Source organism: Apteryx mantelli, chromosome 7 (genome assembly GCF_036417845.1).
Source record: "Apteryx mantelli isolate bAptMan1 chromosome 7, bAptMan1.hap1, whole genome shotgun sequence".
In the NCBI taxonomy this organism is placed as follows: domain Eukaryota; kingdom Metazoa; phylum Chordata; class Aves; order Apterygiformes; family Apterygidae; genus Apteryx; species Apteryx mantelli.
This window is the reverse complement of record NC_089984.1, coordinates 36,267,026-36,288,275: the sequence shown is the minus strand read 5'-3', so window position 1 is coordinate 36,288,275 and position 21,250 is coordinate 36,267,026. Positions and strand designations below refer to the sequence as shown.

General features: G+C 37.0%; 1 protein-coding gene across 1 annotated transcript in view; it reads right to left on the bottom strand.

The window, feature by feature from the left end:
* The window catches only part of ATRNL1 (attractin like 1), a 565,377-nt gene that overhangs the window by 300,664 nt on the left and 243,463 nt on the right, over positions 1–21,250 (bottom strand). Inside the window, exons 22-24 of the mRNA XM_013948667.2 lie at positions 17,967–18,061; positions 17,236–17,314; positions 15,888–16,045 (exon numbers count right to left, since the gene is read on the bottom strand). Coding sequence (XP_013804121.2) covers positions 15,888–16,045; positions 17,236–17,314; positions 17,967–18,061 — 332 coding nt within the window. The remainder of the gene's footprint in view (positions 1–15,887; positions 16,046–17,235; positions 17,315–17,966; positions 18,062–21,250) is intronic.

The following is a 21,250-nucleotide window of genomic DNA, read 5'->3' as shown; positions in this document are numbered from 1 at the left end:
GTATTAAACTTAATAGCTGCAAATAGAGATTCACAATTGTACAAATGTGTTTCTAATGGGGTCTTGCAAGACACTGTGAGATTCTTGTTATCGTTGTCTTTTATTATGTAAAACTTTTTTCAGTAATGGGAAAGAAAAAAATAATTATCAATATTTTTTTATATTGCATGCTGAGGGAAGTGTAAGGGAAAAAAGTGAAAATAATAGGTCACCTTTACCAAGCCAACTGGACAGAAGGATAAGGGGAAGATAAAAGTAGTAAAACCACCTATCAGGACATAAACATGGGATCAAAGAATGAAGATTATACTCAAAGACTCTATTCTGGACTCAGCCATCTTAAATTCCCAGTGGAATACTGTGGCCAAAGGGCTAAGGTAATCCTGGACTGTATAAAAGAAGAAAACACTGAATATAAGGAAAAGCCTGGGTTGGAGTCACAAGAAAAAGAGCAGGAAAGGAGGTGTTAAGGTTGCTAAGTTTGCTCTAGTTCCTTCAGCAGCATAGCCCGGCCCATGGGGGAGCTGCTGTGAAACACTCTTTTTCTGCCCCCTCAAGCACATCATTACCTCTGTATCTGAAACAGATGTAATCACTCCTGGAAAAGCATATCCAGTTCTGGCATCCACAGTTCCCAAGGGATACTGAAATACTTGAGGGTTCAGAGAGAAGCCACAAGAATGACAGTAAGACTGGAGAAAAATGAATAAAAGGTGATGGAGTACATGATAAGTATTTACAACAACAGTATATACCGTATAGTAGGAAGCTCTTCTTTCTAGCATAGAAACTGTTATTTCAAGACTAGTGCATGGAAAGCTACACATAAAATGAGGCACATGTTTTTAAAGCATCAATAATTAACAGTCAGAACTATTTAGCACGAGTCAAGTGTTTCCTATTTCTAGAAATACTTAAGCCAAGACTGGATCTTTTTTTGAAATATATGTTCTAGTTCAAACAGCAATTAATTTGTGAAAGCCTATGCTTTGGTTTATGTCTCATTTCAGATTACATGATCACAGTAGTCCCTTCTGGATTTATCGTCTATGAGATATAACACCAAGATAGCAATGAAATCAAATGCTTACATGAAAAACTAATGGCAAGTAACTAATGTACTTACAGCCAGATTTTAAAAAAAGCAGATGTCCTGCAAGCTCTCCATCCTCCTGTTTAATATGATTATCTGTCTATCTGTGCTTGATAGCTGTTTATATTACCTCTCTGAAGGCATACAATGTTTGTCTAATACAGACAGAGCAGTTATTTCTTTTCTGTTTCTTCAAAATATATGCAATTATCTTCATGATAACAAAGCACTCAAGAGAGATTATAAAAATGACACCATTAACACAATTTAAAAGTCCTTAAAACATTTCATAATAAAAACAATCAACATTTCATAATGAAAACAAACAGGATGACAGCCCTAACATCCTTTTGCACAGTCTAAAGAAGTGAGAATTCAGGCTATGTTCTGACAAAGAGCAAAACAGCTCCCCAGTATCCGCCCACTTAACAATTAAGTTCACAAGTCTGAGCTGCTCTTCTTTCTAAAGTAAGAGTTTGTGATTCTGCCCAGTCCTATGCTATTTTTTGGTTGTTCCTCAGGAATGACATTTGTGGTCTTTGACTTCCTCACATCTTCACACATTGGTAAGTTCAGCTCAAACCATATGAAAGTTAGTTAACCAATCAGGAACTATTTGCAGACCTGGGGGCCTCACTGACTAATATTTTCATTCTGTTCTTTCATCATAGAGATAAATACATTGACCATGTGGTTACAAGATTAACACCCCGGCTTTGCAAAAGGTAGAGGTCTACACAAATGACCTTAGCACAAAAATAACTAATAAGAAGCCCCAAAGATCAAAATTATTTTCCATTCTGAGGGATTTTCTTCTAATAGCATATATAAAGTTTAACTCCTGATTTGCATCATTTCCCACACTGTGACTACAGTAATTCCTACACATTAGAATTCAGTATTTCCATCAGAAATGCTGATTCACTACAAGAAATATTCTTAAATTTGAACATTTGCTCAATCTAAGGTAGGATTCCTAAAAATTGTTGCTAAGGACATGGATGGCTCTAGAGGAGCTCCTCCAGATGAACTCCCTCAACTTTTGAAGATTCAGCACTTTTGGAAAGCTGGGAGTTTCACAGCTCCAGCAAACCCGGCTGTAAGCACCCCTAGAGTTTCTAGTTAGTTTGTCAGTCTGAAGAATTAAGCTCTGAAGTCCTAAACAAAACCTAGACCCATATTTCTGGTCACTGTTGTAAAGTTTACCTAGGGCTGGAGACTACCATTTTCAGGATTAGAGACAGCCACTACATACCTTGTAGGTTCAGTGCAGGGAGGCCAGATTTAGAGCCTTCAAGTCACTGAACAAGTGACTGCTGGTAGCTGCTGAGGGACAATCCTATGTAGTAGATTACCACTGAGCTCTGGCATGTTTTTGGACAGGGGATCCAGTTGTTCCAGATATCTTGTAGGTCTGAGTGACAGTTCAGAGCAGTCTCAGCAGTGAAAATACCTGTAGTTGGAAGACCTTAGGAAAGCCAGAAGCTACTCTAACTTGAAAACCCGGAATTCTTGCCAGTTTCATGGCCACCATCATATTGGTGAGACTGACAAGATTGCCATCATTACTCAGCAGATATGGTGGTCCCAACAAGCCTATTTCACAAACACCTTACGTTGGTATTTTCAAGTTGATTTTGGCCACTAAAATTTTGTTTAATATGAAATGTTGAAAAAAATGGATTTGATCCAGTCTGGCACAAAACCAAATTTAAACAAAAAACTGAGAAACAGAAATCCTATATGTTGTTCACATTTATCTGTAAAAACCTGGTTAGAATGGGCAACTAAGGTTTCCAGAACAGACAGCCATGATAAATAGGATGAAAATATCTATTCCCTACTCCCATCTTCCTATTTCCCTTCTGATTCCCTCCGAGCCAACATTTACTTTTTAAATTACTCTGACTGTGTGGGAGCCACTGCATATGACCTTTCTAGGTTTCTGTGGTTCAACAAGGCATGGATGTTTTCTTCAGGGAGAATCTTAATAACAAGAAAAAACCCTTCAAAGATTATTTAAAAAAAAAAAGTTTTCTATACCCTTTCATCTGCCCCCCCCCCAAAATCCCAAGATGAGCAATTGATTTACTTTCCTATAGCTAATCAAAAGTCCTGAACAAACAGAAGCTTTCTTTGAGTAATATTGTCTATTACATTCTGAATGTTAAAACTACAATTTACTTAATTAAGTAGAAACGGGAAATGAAAATTACAAAAAAAAAATCTCATAATCTACTTGCTCAGCATCACTGGGAGATAATTTTTATTTGCAAATACTGTATCCATACATCTCTATTGTATTATACAGCTACTAGTAGACGATACCTTGGTCTGTTTGGAAAAGAAAACCCTATACAATTGGCACATCAGTTACGGCAGTTCTTATCTCAGACATTCAAATTATACACCAATTAAAACTATGCATCACTAAGGACTAATTATCTCTTAATTAGGTGTTTTGGTTCCTTTAAATCATCAGCTGAACTATTAACAGTGCTTCTGCTTCCCAAGGAATAACAGTTACATGAACTATTTTAAATATTTACTGCTATTCTTGATATCTATATTAAACGTGTTTTAAGGCAATTTGAAGAAGAAATGTACCAGCAACAGTAATCACAGAATCGCTGAAGTTGGAAGGGACCTCTGCAGATCATCTAGTCCAACCCGGGTCACCTAGAGCATGTTGCACAGGATTGCATCCAGGCGCGTTTTGAATATCTCCAGAGAGGGAGACTCCACAACCTCTCGGGGCAACCTGTTCCAGTGCTCTGTCACCCTCACAGTGAAAAAGTTTTTCCTCATGTTCAGATGGAATTGTCTGTGCTTCAGTTTGTGCCCATTGCCTCACGTCCTGTCACTCGGCACCACTGAAAAGAGTCTGGCCCCATTCTCTTGACATCCTCCCTTTAGATATTTGTAAACATTGATAAGATCCTCTCTCAGCCTTCTCTTCTCTAGGCTAAACAGGCCCAGCTCTCAGTCTTTCCTCATAAGAGAGATGTTCCAGTCCCCTAATCATCTTTGTAGCCCTTCGCTGGACTTGCTCCAGTAGTGCCACATCCCTCTTGTACTGGGGAGCCCAGAACTGGACGCAGTACTCCAGATGTGGACTCACCAGGGCTGAGTAGAGGGGGGGAATCACCTCCCTTGACCTGCTGGCAACACTCTTCCTCATGCACCCCAGGATACCATTGGCCTTCTTGGCCACAAGGGCACATTGCTGCCTCATGCTTAACTTGGTGTCCACCAGCACTCCCAGGTCCTTCTCTGCAGAGCTGCTTTCCAGCAGGTCAGCCCCCAACCTGTACTGGTGCATGGGGTTATTCCTCCCTAGGTGCAGGACTCTGCACTTGCCTTTGTTGAACTTCAGGAGGTTCCTCTCCGCCCACCTCTCCAGCCTGTCCAGGTCTCTCTGAATGGCAGCACAGCCCTCTGGGGTATCAGCCACTCCTCCCAGTTTTGTATCATCAGCAAACTTGCTGAGGGTGCACTCTGTCCCTTCATCCAGGTCATTGATGAAGAAGTTGAACAAGACTGGACCCAGGACTGACCCCTGGGGGACACCACTAGCTACAGGCCTCCAACTAGACTCTGTGCCACTGATCACAACTCTCTGAGCTCTGCCATTCAGCCAGTTCTCAATCTACCTCACTGTCCACTCATCTAACCCACACTTCCTGAGCTTGTCTATGAGGATGCTATGGGAGACAGTGTCAAAAGCCTTGCTGAAGTCAAGGTAGACAACATCCACTGCTCTCCCCTCATCTACCCAGCCAGTCATTCCATCACAGAAGGCTATCAGATTGGTTAGGCATGATTTCCCCTTGGTGAAGCCATGCTGACTACTCCTGATCACCTTCTTGTCCTCCACATGCTTGGAAATGGCCTCCAGGATGAGCTGCTCCATCACCTTTCCAGGGATGCAGGTGAGGCTGACTGGCCTATAGTTCCCTGGGTCCTCCTTCTTGCCCTTTTTGAAGACTGGGCTGACATTGGCTTTCTTCCAGTCCTCAGGCACCTCTCCTGTTCTCCAGGACCTTTCAAAGATGATGGAGAGTGGCTTAGCAATAACGTCCACCAGCTCCCTCAGCACTTGTGGGTGCATCCCATCAGGGCCCATGGATTTGTGGGTGTCAAGTTTGCTTAAATGATCTCTAACCCAATCCTCCTCCACCAAGGGAAAGTCTTCCTTTCTCCAGACTTTCTCTCTTGCCTCCAGGGTCTGGGATTCCTGAGGACTGGCCTGAGCAGTAAAGACTGAAGCAAAGGCAGCATTCAGTAACTCTGCCTTCTCTGCATCCTTCGTCACCAGGGCACCCATCCCATTCAGCAAAGGCCCCACATTTTCCTTAGTCTTCCTCTTGCTACTGATGTATTTGAAGAAGCCCTTCTTGCCGTCCTTGACATCTCTCGCCAGGTTTAATTCCAAATGGGCCTTAGCCTTCCTCGTCACATCCCTGCATACTCTGACAACGTTCCTATATTCCTCCCAAGTGGCCTGTCCCCCTTTCCCCTTTCTGTATACTTCCTCCTTCTGGTTGAGTTTTGCCAGGAGCTCCTTGCTCATTCATGCAGGTCTCCTACCTCCTTTGCTTGACTTCCTACTCATAGGGATGCACCGATCTTGAGCCTGGAGGAAGTGATGTTTGAATATTAACCAGTTCTCTTGAACGCCCCTTCCCTCTAGGGCCCTAACCCATGGGATTCCTCCAAGTAGGTCCCTGAAGAGACCAAGTTTGCTCTCCTGAAGTCCAGGGTTGTGATCATACTTTTTGCCCTGCTTCCGCCTTGCAGGATCCTGAACTCCACCATCTGCCCCCAGCCTTCACACCTCCAACCAGTCCTTCTTTGTTTGTTAGTACGAGGTCCAGCAGCACACCTCTCCTTGTTGGCTCCTCCACCACCTGTGTCAAGAAGTTGTCACCAATGCTCTGCAGGAACCTCCTGGACTGTTTGTGCCTAGCTGTGTTGTCTCTCCAGCAGATATCAAGTGGTTGAAGTCCCCCACGAGAACCAGGGCTTGGGATCATGAGGCTACTTCCAGCTGTCTGTAGAAGGCCTCATCGACTTCCTCTTCCTGATCAGGTGGCCTGTAGTAAACACCCACAACAGTGTCACCCATGCTAGCCTGCCCTTTGATCCTTACCCATAAGTTCTCGACTCGCTCTTCATCCACCCCTAGGCACAACTCAATACATTCCAGTTGCTCTCTCACATAAAGAGCAATTCCACCACCTCGCTTTCCTGGCCTGTCTTTCCTAAAAAGCACGTAGCCATCCATGACAGCACTCCAGTCATGCGAGCTATCCCACCATGTCTCTGTAATGGCAATGAGATCATGGCCCTGCGACCGCACACATATCTCTAGTTCTTCCTGTTTGTTCCCCATGCTGTGTGCGTTGGTGTACAGGCATTTCAGAGAGGTGATCGAGCATGTAGGTTTCCCAGGAGGGGTAAAAGAGGATCCTCCATAGCCATATCCCATGCGCACTTCCCTGGCTGCATTCACCTGCTGGAGGCATCCCGACTTGAGCTGTCTTTTGCCAACTACTCTGTCACTATAACTCTCCCCTTCCTCCGTCTTTCCTAGTTTAAAGCCCTCCTTACTAGGTTGAAATAATACAATGAAATATATAGGTAATGAAATATACATTTACATTTACTGGAGTAGTACAGGAGTTGGCAAAATATGGTTAGCACCATTGCTCCAATATATTTTAAGACAAATTTTAAAAGCTTTATCATTGTGTTGAAGAAATATAGGTATAATCGAATCATCAGAAAACACCATCTAATTTTAGCTATACATTTGGAGATTCTTGTGATTCATTTTGAAAACACTATATTTGATTTGAGCACATTGTTTAAGTTTTTGTGGAATATTACAACCTTATGGTTTTTTCTTGACACAACTGGTCTTGGAACTACAAGGAAATAAATTACAGAGAGTAAAGAGGGTTAATTTTCCAAAGCAAGAACTGGTAAGTTTCTGGTATTATATTTGATTGTATCAGAAAGAAAAAGGTAATCATAATTACTGTAACAGTCCACATTTGGATAATACTTTTCATCTCCTTTATTCAATGCATTAAGTACTGTTTTAACAGATATACCTGTAATAATGCACCTAAGACATATAATTTTTAATAGTGGTACCTAATGTGTTGAAAAATAGAATGAAGTTCAGTTTAAGAACCTAGTACTGAAAGGAAATCCCAAGAGGCAAATCTTTAACTCCATGCTGTTGTCCCATTTATTTCAGTTTTGATATCATTTTGCATCCCTTCACTTCATGGAGTTGCTTTTCTAACAACATTTCTAACTCTGAAGCAAAAACTCTATTTACTTTTGTACTGAGAAATGACAAAAACATCTTTTCATGTATTTTAATCAGCTATAAGAAACAATCATACATCAAATATAAATCTGATTTCTGACTGTTTTCTATAATACAAACTAAATGCTTGTATTCTGTCATGCCCGAAAAGGTAATTAGATGAGTCACTTTGGCAGAATATCAAAGTGCACATGTATCATGAGCAGTCATGTCATCTGTTACTGAAATCTTTTTTTATTTTTAGCTCCATGTTCATCTGCCCTGGTCTTTTATTTTGCTTTTATTGTCATTCATGACACACTTAAAACAATGTTAGTTCTTCATGGCAGAGACCATGATTTACTTGTTCTTTTTTCTATTTTATTTGTACAATGACAGACATTCTGGGGAAATACACTAATGAAAACAAACAAAATTCATATTCATTTCAATGGCACTCAATAAGGGCCCTAAATGACAGTTTCCACAGACATGTAAAGCTGCCTGTAAAGACCTAAAATTGGTCTTTCTGCCATATCTTCACCCACTGCCCCTTTTCACATTATGCTTAGTCTAGTAAAGGGTTGCTTTGGGCAAAATGTTGGTGGCCTATAAAGCATCGGTGTCAGTGGCATCCAAGTATGTCAGCAACTTATGCAAACGTATCAGGGTCTGGCACAAAAGAGATCAGTTTTTCTCTGTAGTACTTCCACTAGGAGACTGTCTAGAACTTCATTGTTTTAAGGTTTGAGAATTATCTTTCAATTTCTAGTCTAAATTTAGTCATAACTATTTTATATTTATTTTTTATTTTGTCATTCAGCTTGAGAAAGAGCAGTCATACACTCTCTTGGTCTTCGTTTTGCTCATGTAAACAAGCCAACCTCCTCTTATAAGGTAGGTCCTCTATTTACCTGATTAGGCCAACAGTCTGTCTTTGCAATGCACCTAGTGTAAGTTCAGTTCTCCTAAAATAAGTTGTTCAAAACTGTGTGATGTAGTCCAGCGGAAGCATTTCCCAGGACTTATAAAACAACACTAATAATTCTGGTATTTTCAAACTTCCTAAAATCATACATTTTTACAATTACATCTGCCTTTTTTAAGGCTGTATCATCCTGGGAGCTCACAGTTACCCTGTGATTGACTAGCACATACAAGTCCTTCTCTTCAATTGCTTCCAACTCAAGTTTCTGTTATTAGTCCTCTAATGGGGTAACGTTTTTCCTCTATACAATGGAATTTCAACCAATTTCTGTAATTCCCATTTTTAAGTTCATCCAAGTCTTTTTTAATGGAATTCCAATATTTTTTTCTAACAGGTGATGCCTGTTAACTTTATGTAAGTGGTAAACTCCACTATTAAATTACAATAATTTGTCTTAAGGTCATCAATAAATATATTAAACAAGTTCAGCCCCAAGACTAATTTTTGAGAATTTCTCCAGCAGTCTTTCCCTTCACAATGTTTTCCTATTGTCCTTTCATCCTTATCCACTTCAATTCATCAGTTAAATCCCTTACTGTTCAGCTTCTTGCATACAGTCAAAGCAAATACCTGACAAAATATTAAATACTATAATCATATTTTCTTTCAAAATCTCTTCCAAAGCACTTAGTGTACTACTAAGCATGTTGTGACCTGAATCACGTCTTCTCTATTTTCAGATAAAGACCTTCCATTTGCTTTTCTCCAGTCTCATGGTCCCATCCTCCTGCTTTTGGCCCTGCAATTTCACATGTCACTTCCTTCAGATTCTAGGATGTATATTATCTGGTGCATAATCTGAGTACGTTAAGCTCCTTGAATTTTGCTTCCAACTCTGTTGACAGTAATTTTCATAAGCATACATTCATTATTATTATCAGTCCTGACTTTACACTGTGATCAATACCATCATCCTTATTGAAAACTGAAGGTAAGTATACACTGACATTTTAGGCTATATGTCAGTCATCTTTAAACTCTAACCCATCCTTACTGCATAGAAGCCACGCTCTTTTCCTGTTCTCCAAAAGAATTCTCTGCTCCTTATAGAACGGTATCTAAGTAGTGGTTTGGTGGATTTCCTAGATTTTTGTTCTTTATATCCTACTTTTAAACCTCATTGTGAGATGGATTTTATATTTACTGTAAGAAAACATCAAAGTCACTTTGGAAGCTAATGTATCCACTTCACCATCAATTCCTGTTCAGTGTTTCAAGAATTATACTGTCTTTGCACATAGCTATATGCATTTACTCAGGAGCCTCTATGAAAACCATTAAGGCACTTAGAAAGTCAACCATTCACTGTAAATCATAGTGATTAGATTTAGGCATGCAATCACTGACAGGAGGAGGTTCTGTACAAGCACAGCTACATGTGGATATATACATACTTTCCAAGCAAAAAATACCAAAATCATGACCTTAAAAAAATCTGAAAGGTCTTAAAATTTCTGATCTTTCTTTGTTTATTTAGTAAATAGGTTTGTGTTACTGTTGTAAATTCTAATGGCAGTTACCGACAACTTTTACTTCTTGGAGTTTTTACAACAGTATATGTCATTTATGAATGTTAAAAATTCAAAATGAATTCCAAAGCAAAGAAAGCTGAAATAAGAGTATGCCACACTTAGTAAACTTTATTACAAGGGTAGATGTGCTTCCTGACTTACATTAAATTCCTTCTTCAGTTGCTACAGGCAGGCTATTAACAAGGGAAAGAAAATCAATTCTGAAACAGAAGCCAGTAAGCTGAAGGAATACTGGTTACCTCTCTAAAAAAAAAAACTTGAAAATTTATATATGAAGTTGTTTTGATTGTTTAAGCATTACACATAAACAGTCCTCTTTGCTATACACAAATATAATGTAAACATATTTCATTCTTTTATTCTGGCATAGAAACTAATACAGGGTACCGAAGATAGTTTTATTCAGAAAAAAAAACACACAAAACAGAACCAAAGAATATGCTACAAAAGCATATTAAAGCATAATGCAGCAGGTTTCTTTAAGAATAATTAAATTCATTTCTTTCCAACACATTTGAGCATTCTAAATGTATACTAACATCATACCTAACTTCATTGTAACAGTAATTATTCTATGCTATGGAAACATGTAAGGGATGAACTATTTCATGATGAAAAATTAATTCTTTTTTTTTAAATACAACCTGATTTTGCCAGGGACTGCTTTGCTGTTGAGGTTGGTTGAGAATCATAATTTAAACTGACCTTCCCAATTAAAACACAGACATTTCTGAAGCTTTTGTTTCCTCTAGAGAGGAAAAGACTAGTAGAATAGTTATTATCTCCTACTTTTTATACTATTTTTTTCCCGTATTAACTGTGTGAATCATTCTTAGACACAGCTGAGCTATTCAAGCTAATAACTGACAGCTGACAATCTCTGACAGGACAGGTAGGAAACTATTGAACTATAATTGTGATGATATTTCCTGCACAAAGGCAACAGATCCTGCTCTAAAATTGGGAGAAAATTTGGCTGCTAAGACTCAACTTCAGATCAGACTTACAAGTCTGACAGTTATAAAGAGGTACAGGTGCACGAAGGCAGCTGATCAGGAGGCAGGAATGTTATTGCTGTCCTTAGGGACAGAGGACATCAACTGGATAATCAGGACGGTGTTTTAAAGTTCTTTGTTTGTGTTACATATACATTTGCTGCTTTGCAGAATATGGTCACAAATGATGAAAAGAAGGAAAAACATCTGTTACTGTCTCAATGATAGAAATTCCCCGCCATAAAATTAGTTTTCTGAGACTGAAGACCGTGTTGTTACTTTTGTTATTAATATTTGCATAGCTGCCAGGAGTCCAAGCTTTATGATTACTTACTACTTCAGGGACCACTGACCATTATTTGAGGTGCTGCTTGCAGTTGAGTTACTGCTTTTCAATAAATATTACAGCCTCCAAATCCCATTACCAGTGGAATCTGAATTACACCTACTCTCAAAATATAATAAAAATGAGTAGAAACAAGTGATGGGGCTTTGCCATGTATTCCATTCAGAAATTTAGCCTGTTCAAGCATTTTCAGATGGAATCCTTTTTAACAGAGGTATAAAACAAGATACATTTAAAAGGTGGGGACTGTCAAAAGACCTGTTAGTCCGAGAACTCAGTCAGCTAAATGCAGGAACAGTGAATCTGGATGATAAATCCTGTCCTTACTTGGGCATTAGGTCCTGTAATAACAAAGACACCTTACACAGATTTCCTCTCAAACCCACGAAAGATGCACAAAATACTGTTACCTACAGAAGCCTGAGACAGCTAAGCTTACGCTGTCTGTATTCATCCTTACCTTCCAATCAACTTCTCCATTACAGCAAGTGAAGAAAAAATGTAGCATAAACTCTTCCCATAATTCAACAAAAAAAATATCCAATACATGTGTGTGTCAGTGTATAGCTACTGCCTGCTTCTGTGAAAACCTGGTAGCTGTTCATGCTACACCTATTAAACAGACCTACTTGTAGAAACTGTTGTAAGTTGAAGATGCCATAGAGCACCATCATTTTTAATGACCACTCATGCAATTATGGTGTATTTCTGCTTATTTGATCTGCTAGACATTATCTGTCTTAGCTGTGTGATTATGTGTATTGCCATGGGATAAATGCCATTCAAAAAACATGAATCGCATGAATCAACTGCTTTCTTGCAAAACCAAAGTTAGGAGGATCCATCCTACTTGCTGGCATGAAACATCACAGTCATACTGTCCGCAGTGACCTGATCTACTTCTCCTTTGATGTGAAAGAAGAAAAGATCTTATAGCTAAATAAAATGCTTTTAGTATCAGGAAATTCAAATGTAATGTTTTCCCATGAGAGTTCCAGAGACCTCCTCCTGATTGAGCACCCAGCTGTGTGCCTGATGTATCCATTACGAACGGAAGAGGGGCACTGAGTAATGTGAATCTAGAGTACAATTTTATGAAGAGAGCAGGACTTCACCTGGAACGGTTAAAATTTGCTTCTGCTTTCTGTGTTTGGCAAGTAAGTCTGTGCTACCCAGTGCTGAACAATTTATATTCTGAGTGACAGGTCACTGGGTAGTTGCTGATGAAGAGTTACATGTTTTCAGGAAGTTGCCATGTGGATGCACCCATCACATATCCTTTTTTTCAAAGTCAAGAAAGACTGAATTTCAAAAGAGGATATGTTATGTAAGAACTACCAGGGATTTATTATGATTTAGAAAAATAGTATTCAAACTTGCTAAATAGGAAGCATGCATAATAAAAGTACTTGAGGAAGCAACTGTGAGCCATTGATCCAAATAAACAATCACTCGCTGGGATGTAGGCTTTTTCTTGTGCATGTGAAAATCCTGAAGACAACAAAATGGAGGTAATATAGATGACTTTGACAGAAAAATGAAATGTCTTCTATAATGAGAACTGTAAAACCTTCTACCATAGAAAAGGAAATGGTAATGATCAGTAACTGCAGCACCCAAACTCAAAACTTCCCAGTGAAAGACATGAGTAATCTTAGCTCTAGTTCCAGCATAACAGCAGGCATAAAAGGAGAGTGGTGAAGTACATATGAACAACACAACTTGAAATATCAGTTACAAGGGTAGTGAAGTAACTATTTCGGCTTCCTCAGGAACTCATTCATCATATATTCTATTCTTGATAAGTCGCAATGAATAATGTGAAGATAGGAGACTGGTACTCAGAATGTATTTGAATAATGTAAGACATCTGCTGAAATGAATATATTATAGTCCTTTACTAAAGTATTGTGTAAAGGCACGTATCAGATTCAATGTTGCTATCTTACTTATTCCTAAGAATAGGACACCTCCCAAGGAAGCAGTAATTTCCTGAGCTTTAACAGGATTAAATGAATCCTAGTGGCAAGTTGATATAAAATATTGCTGTTTTTTAACCAGCATGATCTGACCAGCATAGTGTGACCACAGTACTGGAAAGGACTACAGTGCAAATAGTTCAGTGTCTGAGAATTTATGCATAGGCCAGCTTCTTGTGGCATCAAAAACTTTGCATTAGAATACAGAGCTAACTGTCTAATCACCACAGAAAGGCAAAGGTGGCTAATTCTGGAAATTTAATTTTAGAATAGTCTAGAGAATGTTCAGGGACCATCTAAAAGAGTTCCTCACTCTGAACCGGAACACTACTCTGCCATCAGTAACTTGAATCTCCAGAAGAGTCCTTTCATCAGCTTAACAATAACATGATTTTTTTAAGGATTATCATCCTTTATCTGGAAGCTCTTTGATATGATAATAGACTGATTTCAACCACCTTTGCTGATTATGAAGACTAAATATGGTATTCTAAGATACATAGTTGTAGAAGATCATAGACATTAGAACAGTGAGCCCACTTAGGGATGCCCTTGGAAACTGTAACATTTGGATAGGGACCAACCATGACTTCCCTCTCTTTGAGTCCCAGGAGGGCCTTTTAAAATCTCTTTTATGTTCAGAATCATAAAGTTAGCATAAAAAATAGACTACTTGTTTTCTCTGAAAAGTTCCCTACTCCATTTATCATTTGAAGATCTTATGTATTGTCAATGCATCCAATGTGAGAACTTTATATAGGTAATGTGAATGTCAGATATTTGGTTGGAGTAGAATGAATCACTGCATGAAAAAGTTGAGAGCTAAATAGCAAACTTGTGGACTTCAGAAGGAAAATACAGAAGACAATATTACCATCCTGAAACTCGGTTTCCAGAATTGGACCTTAGCATCCCATTTTCCTGTGTGTAAAATAGGAAGTCACTTCATTTCCAGATGGAAGAAGATTTTATGAAAAATTAACAGGACAAGAAAGGAATGCAATACGCAAGCACCATCATCTCTGAGACACAACAGTCTAGACTGATGAATTTCCATACCTCTCAAAAGTAAATATAAAAAATCTGCACAACTGTGGCAGATAAGAATGAATCAAAGGCCTGATTTAAAAAAAAAAAAAAAAGAATCTAACCATTGTTCAAGGATTCCTGTCATCAAGCATTAAAAATGTTTGCCATTAAGGTGTTATGCTGCATTGGAAACAGTACAGTAAGGAGTTGCAAACTGTAAACATCTGACAGAGTTGCACATCACAGGTATGTATCTCAATAACATTTGTCTTACGGTGATGATATAGGCATCTTCTGATCTTAAAGGTGAAAGGAGAAAGGAGTGTGTAATGCATTTACAACTTAAATTGCTTCAGGGATAGTTTAGGAAGATCATTTGGCAATTGAAGTTGTTCTATCCTTAGAAAGTGGGATTGGTGGGTGGAAAAGCATTGTTCAAGTGAAGAGTGAAAAAAAGAAGTTAACCTTGAGGAGTTTTATATAAAATAACAGACGCATGAAAGTTAAAAAGTTCCATAAATTCATGTTTGGAAACTGTGTGACACTTGTATTCATAGATAACATTCATGTATGACCAAGAAAAGGATAGCTTTATCTAATACAACATAGGGATAATACTTCTCCGCCAGGTTGCTTTAGAGACTGAAGAGGACTGTTTTAATCCAGGCTCCTGAATGAGGAGGTTCCTCAGCAGACAGATTTATCATATATAAATATATGAAACGGACTCTATATTTTACAGTCAAGGTAAAAGGGTTTTTTTCCCCCACTTGGAAATGTGCAGAATATTTGTAATCACAATTACCATGTTCCTGTTTGATTTCTGGCTTTAGAGCACTAATAAGTATTTTGAGCTTGCTCTGGCTTCCTGAGCAAATCGCAAGGGATTATGAAAGCTATTTTAACAATTTAATTTTTAAGAATTAATTCTTTAAAAAAGCTATAGCCAAAAGCCTTTCATCAACATAAAGTGCTCCTGATTAGCGCAGGACACACAGTACTTACAAATGCAGCTATACTGTTGGTAGCTATGAATATTACTGAACCTTCTGGCAAAAACATAACACATCACTGCACTGATTTTGCTGAATCTGCCACTGTGCAGTATCTCACCTACTCCAGAAAATGCTTAGTGAAATTGATTCCAATGAAGTCAAAGAAGAATATAAATTCTAACCAAACACACCCAGTGTTAGCTCTGAAGTTTGTGATACTGCAGTATGATAGACATTCAACCTTTAAGAAAAGCAGAGACTAAGAAAGCTGAAGATTAACAAAAAATTACATACAAATATCTATATATGTGTCTATACATAGATATACATAATATACGAGTATACATATATGTTCAATAATTTTAACTTCAGATATAAAATTGAGGATCAAAAGTCTGATTCATTTAGAAAGGAATTCAACAGCCCCAACTGACAAAAATATAAGCACCATAATATAACATTTATACACAAAAAATATACCATACAAATAATAGCTATTTGTATACTTTCTGTTTGAGTGAAAACTTTCATTTCAGTATACAGCTAAAATGTCAACATCTTCAGGATGGTTACAAAACAAAACAAAATGGTTAAATGGTCATACTAACCTGTATTTTAATTGGCCAGGAAAAATTGCTGACGTAGACATAGAAAGTGATGTTCGGGTTGCTCCGAAAGTTAAATTTTTCACAGGAAAAGCTATCTCTGTATTCCTTAATATTAGTCTTAGAAACAACAGGAATCTCTTCTCCAGATATTGTTCCAGCTAAAAATATACGTATACACACACACATATATATACACATTTATGATTAATATTAATAGTCACAAAAGATGCCAAAGTAAATTTGCATGAGAAATTTAGATTCTGAAATTATTTTTGCGTTCTTTATTCTACAGCCTTAATATCCATTTATTATGGTTTCCATGGTACATCAGATATATTTCATATACATATAGAGATTTTACAAAAACTCTTACTCTGGTTTCAAAAGATTACGAATAAATCATAAAATTGATGGAAGTTACAGGAATTTTATAGCAAATTTTTCCCAGTTAGCTAAACAGCTAATACAGTTTCCTCTAGTAATTTACATTCCATTTCAGTAAAAAATCATAGATTAATAAAGCATGGAAAGTGAATTTGTCTACATCTTAGATTATTGCTACAGTGTTTTAACTGTTCTTGAAAGCTTGAATACCATACCTACTAATAAACATGCATCATTTTTTGCAAATGTGTTGATGACAGTGCTTATTTTAAACAAACAGAATTTGCTAACTATGGTATGGTAAAATGCTTAAATAGACGTTTCTGTAAGACAACCTTCTTTTTAAAAACATGGGATTTTTTTTTTAGTACAGTTTCATTTTAAGCATCATGCTTCTCCTTGGATGTATCTTCAGAAAGTCAACAGAACCCATTAAGAGAAACTTTCTAAATAGAGCTTTTCTTCCTTTTTATTAAAACAAAAAAGAGTAATGGGGTTCAAAGTTGGAGAAAAATAGATAAGCAGCTCCTTTTATCAGCAAACACAGAAGAACTTCATTGTTTGATATCAATGTTAAGGTTAATAATTAAATTTTTAGCTTGAACACTGAAACAAAGAAAGTAAAATCTCAGCCTCTCCAGTAGTTGAGAAAGCAATTTATCTTAATTAAAATCACAGCATTTCATAATGCTGTCATTTTAAAAATTTTAATAGAGTACAAGGTTTTCCTACCAAAGTAATTTTAATTGAATAGGAGAGAAAGTTAACATATTAATGAAGCTTTGTTCTGATTGCAAATTATCATCTGAGGTTTAAATAATATAATTAATAATGGCATAACAATAATGGCAAAGGAATACATTTTATTATCAAAATGAGCAACAAAGAGATAATCATGTGAAAATAGCTTGATGGATCATGAGATCATATAGGAAAAGAACATCATACCAAAATGTGACCTCACCTGTAGAACCAATAGACCATGTAATATTGAGGTTAAAGTTGTTTGATGCATTGATTGATATATCCAAATTTTTATTTGACTGGATAAAAAAGGAAAAATAAATCAAAGTTAACAAAGTATATCAGAACGTATTAAATATAGCTGTAGTGCACATAACTGAATACAGCCTTTTAATCCTCTTCCTTTTTTTGACTGAACCACAAATAGAAACTGTAATAATCTGGTCTACAGAAGCCAAAAGCAACCCTCTCTTTTGCTTCCATAAGGGCTGGGCACAAATAAGTATATAACTATATAAGTTATCTTTTCAGATTGTGATTCAAATAATGAAATAACTTGCTTATAAAATTAAAAGAGAAAATACATTGCATAAGGATACCTTTTAATTAAAATTCAAAATGACCTTTCTCATTCTGGTAATAAAGATTTCTTAAGTGAAGGTTATTCTCCTTCAATTCATCTCCATAAGATACTAAAATTTATTATTCATGGGAACAACAATAAAATAAACCAGCTGATATATTTTAGGGATATTTGTTGGTACACATACTATTTAGAAATTTAAGAAAAAAGTGTTTTCTCACTGGATGCATTGGAATACTTTCCAATGTTTCCAAAAAGATTTGTAATGGCTCTAATATATTATAGACACTTGACACACCTTAAAAATACAATGCAAATCTTGATCATGGCTCTCCAAAACTTGTCTAAAATTAATCACATTTTCTTACCTGTTCTGGATTTGCTATAAAGTTTATAGCAGTGTGATGGCGATCATCCTCTTGTAATAAGCTGAAGGTAAACTGGTAATCTATCAAAAGGCTGTCTGTGGGCAAAACAGAAAGTGAAAAAACAAACAGATTCAAGTGCATACATATTAATAAAAATCTCATGTGAGCACCTAAAAATTTAATGTTTACTTTCAATTTAAAAAGCGTAAGGTAACCTAAAGTTAGAGCCGTTCATATGCATTTCACTGTGTAAGTATTTGTCACTATACAATATCTTCAAGCAATAAGAAAAAAATGAAGAAAAATAACTAATTTAATAAACAGATTCTATCACAGATCAGCTATTATACATAACTTGAACTAGTCATTCTTCTTTAAGTAATTATCCCAAAATACTGTATCAATTGTACTTGGAGCATTTTCAGTTCCTTAATTTTTATGATGAAATAATTATTCAAAAATTCTGTTCAAAATGCATTTAAATGTTTTAAGATTACTGTAAAATATTTTACTGGCTTATATAAATGTTTTACTTAGCTATATTGCTATGATACACTTTAGTATTGCTGGGTTTTAAAGTTTTGAAAAAAAATACAAAGTTGTATCTACTGTAAAATAATATTGTATGAAGGCCTGACACTATAGAAACGAACATTGCTAAAGTGGCACAGTGGAATTTTAAACAGAAATTATTTGCCTACCAAGCACATCCTTTCCAAACAGCCAGAATTCTAAGACATTTTCTAAGTGGCAAATGATATAGATTTCTCATACAAAAGAAACAAGCAGCAGTTTAGCACTGACTTCAAAAAGATGACATTTCCAAATGTCGTTTGTTCTACAAATTTTGCTTTCAATCTCTTGACTCTTAAGGGAATGAAGTCTGTCAAGCAGCTCCTATTCACACCATTTATGTCACTGAACACTAGCAGCGCTCCTGCGAGGGGCAACTAAAGCTGGCCGAGGTGCAGAGACTCCATCCTCAGACCATGCTCACCCTTTTCTGGAAGGAGCATAAGTTGATTGGGACAAGTAGGAAGACACAGGTTTTGAGCCAACCCATTGTGTTCCTGAAGTTGGAGGGATCGGAGTGAGCCTCAGCTGGGTCATAGCAGTAGTAATTACTGAAAAAGGAACTTTTCTGGGAGGCTGGGATTATCAGTGTGAACCAAGTTTCCACCACCTCCATAATGTGAGAAAAAAATCCAGTCACCAGTGATGACCGTTGTTGAAGTTTGTTGCAATTCAAAGAGGGCCCACGAAGAATCCCAGCAGGCAGATAGCCTAGAATCAGCAAAGCCCTCAGAGATATAAATTGTGATGGGAGATCAACAATCCTTGTGCAATGGTCTGTTAGGAACCAAAGGTGGGTGGGTGGGTTTGAGCACGCTGCACAGAGGCAGGTATCTTCGGCTCTAGCACTCCAAGTCTTCCACCTCTTTGACCAAAATGGTTCTTAAAGGGACCAAAAGATTCTGGTATTTCTTTATAATGGGAAATAAGGAGGTGCCTTACATACTGTAAGGGGTGCAGATTATTATTTTGCATGTATTAAAATATAGTTGCACCCATGTCATCTTTGACTCTATGTCCTAACTAATTTCGAAGCCCCATTTTAATCCCTCTTTTAATGACATTCTGCTAGTCACCAACACCATGTGATCAGAGTGTTACAAATAAAAAATATGTGGTCATAAACACAAAAAATTAGTAAACAAAAACAGTGCAAGATTAAGTCAAAGCAGGAAAAAGCTATGTCAGCCTTCTGTTGGACTCAGTAGACTACTTATTGCTGACAATCACCTTCTCTGCAGCAGCACATCTCCTGAAAAAATACATTCTTTATTATAACCTATGAGAAGCCTAATCTAGCAGGAGAAAAAAAGCTTACCTGTCAATGAAGCATGAATACAGCCCACTGTATTGTCTTAATAATTAAATAAAATGGTGCTTTTTACACTGAGTGTGGCAAGAAACCACAGAAATAAAAGGGCTACATGAAAGGAACTACCACTACCTTGGAAACTAAAAAGTCCACTTTCTCCATTATTAGCCACCACAGTTTCATTATTCAAATAAGTAAGAACAAGTGAATCCAACAGATTTCTTAGATAATGAGTTTTGATCATGTATCTGCAAGCTTATGAAGGTGAAAGATCAATAAATATCCAATTTAAAATAACAATTTATTTACTGATATTACTCTAAACTTCTATAACTATGCGAAAATTATTAATACAGTCTCTTTGACTCTATTAGTAAAGTATGCCCTATCTGCATATTTAACAGTATGATCGTCATGTACAAGTACAGTTAAAGGCAGCAGGACAGCAAAAGACAGCATGTAGAGTTTAATCCCTATTAAAGGGATTAATAATTTCTTTAAAAATCATGATTAGCATGCCCAAAAGGCTAGGAAAAATGTATAGATGTACTAAAGTGTCCTGATCTGGTCAGTTTAGGACCCATGAAATACAAACAGCTGCTTTAGCAGGAATCTTTGCAAAAAAAATTATTGTAAATGTGCGGTGGATTAGCATCACAGCATGCAGCCCTGAGAAAATTCTGGCTACTGCCGAGGCTACTACACACAAGATGCACTAATTTAGACAGGACAAGGTATTGTTGATTTGCTAAGAATATAGAGAAAATGATCATTTTAAAATGCCATAGTCATCCTCTAATAGTCATCCATCTTACCGTCGCAGAGATGCAGAACGCCAGTGAAGACCAGCAGTTGTACATGCTTAAGATCACACAATAAGGCAAAACTGGGAAGAGACAAAGGAATTCTATCTCCCAACCATATGAAAGAACAGCTTTTGTGCACACAAGTTTAAAAAACTTTGAAGTTACTTAGTCTTAAAAAAACCTACTTTTTCCCCTTTTTATTTATCTGTTACATACATATTTCTGTTATTTCAGTATTTGATTTCTCATCATCTACTAAAACGTAAAGTTGAAAATTTGTCCTTTAGCTGTATGTCTGATCACTAGGGTTAGCAACTGCACAAATGCTGGGCTACTCTCATTTAGTTTACGTTTTACTTGATAAAAGCCAAGGAAAAAGAAACTTGTTTTTCACAAACAAGGAGTGCAGGGAAGCCTCTTCTAATGATAAAAGATACTAAACTAGGCCTTTTAACTTCACTATCTGTAACAATTCAGAACAAATGCCCCCCTTTTTTTTCCTGGGATTTACCTACAAAATAATAGAAACAACAAACCATGAAAAACAAAACAGTTGGTTATATTAATCACCACATTAACATTATCTATGATAG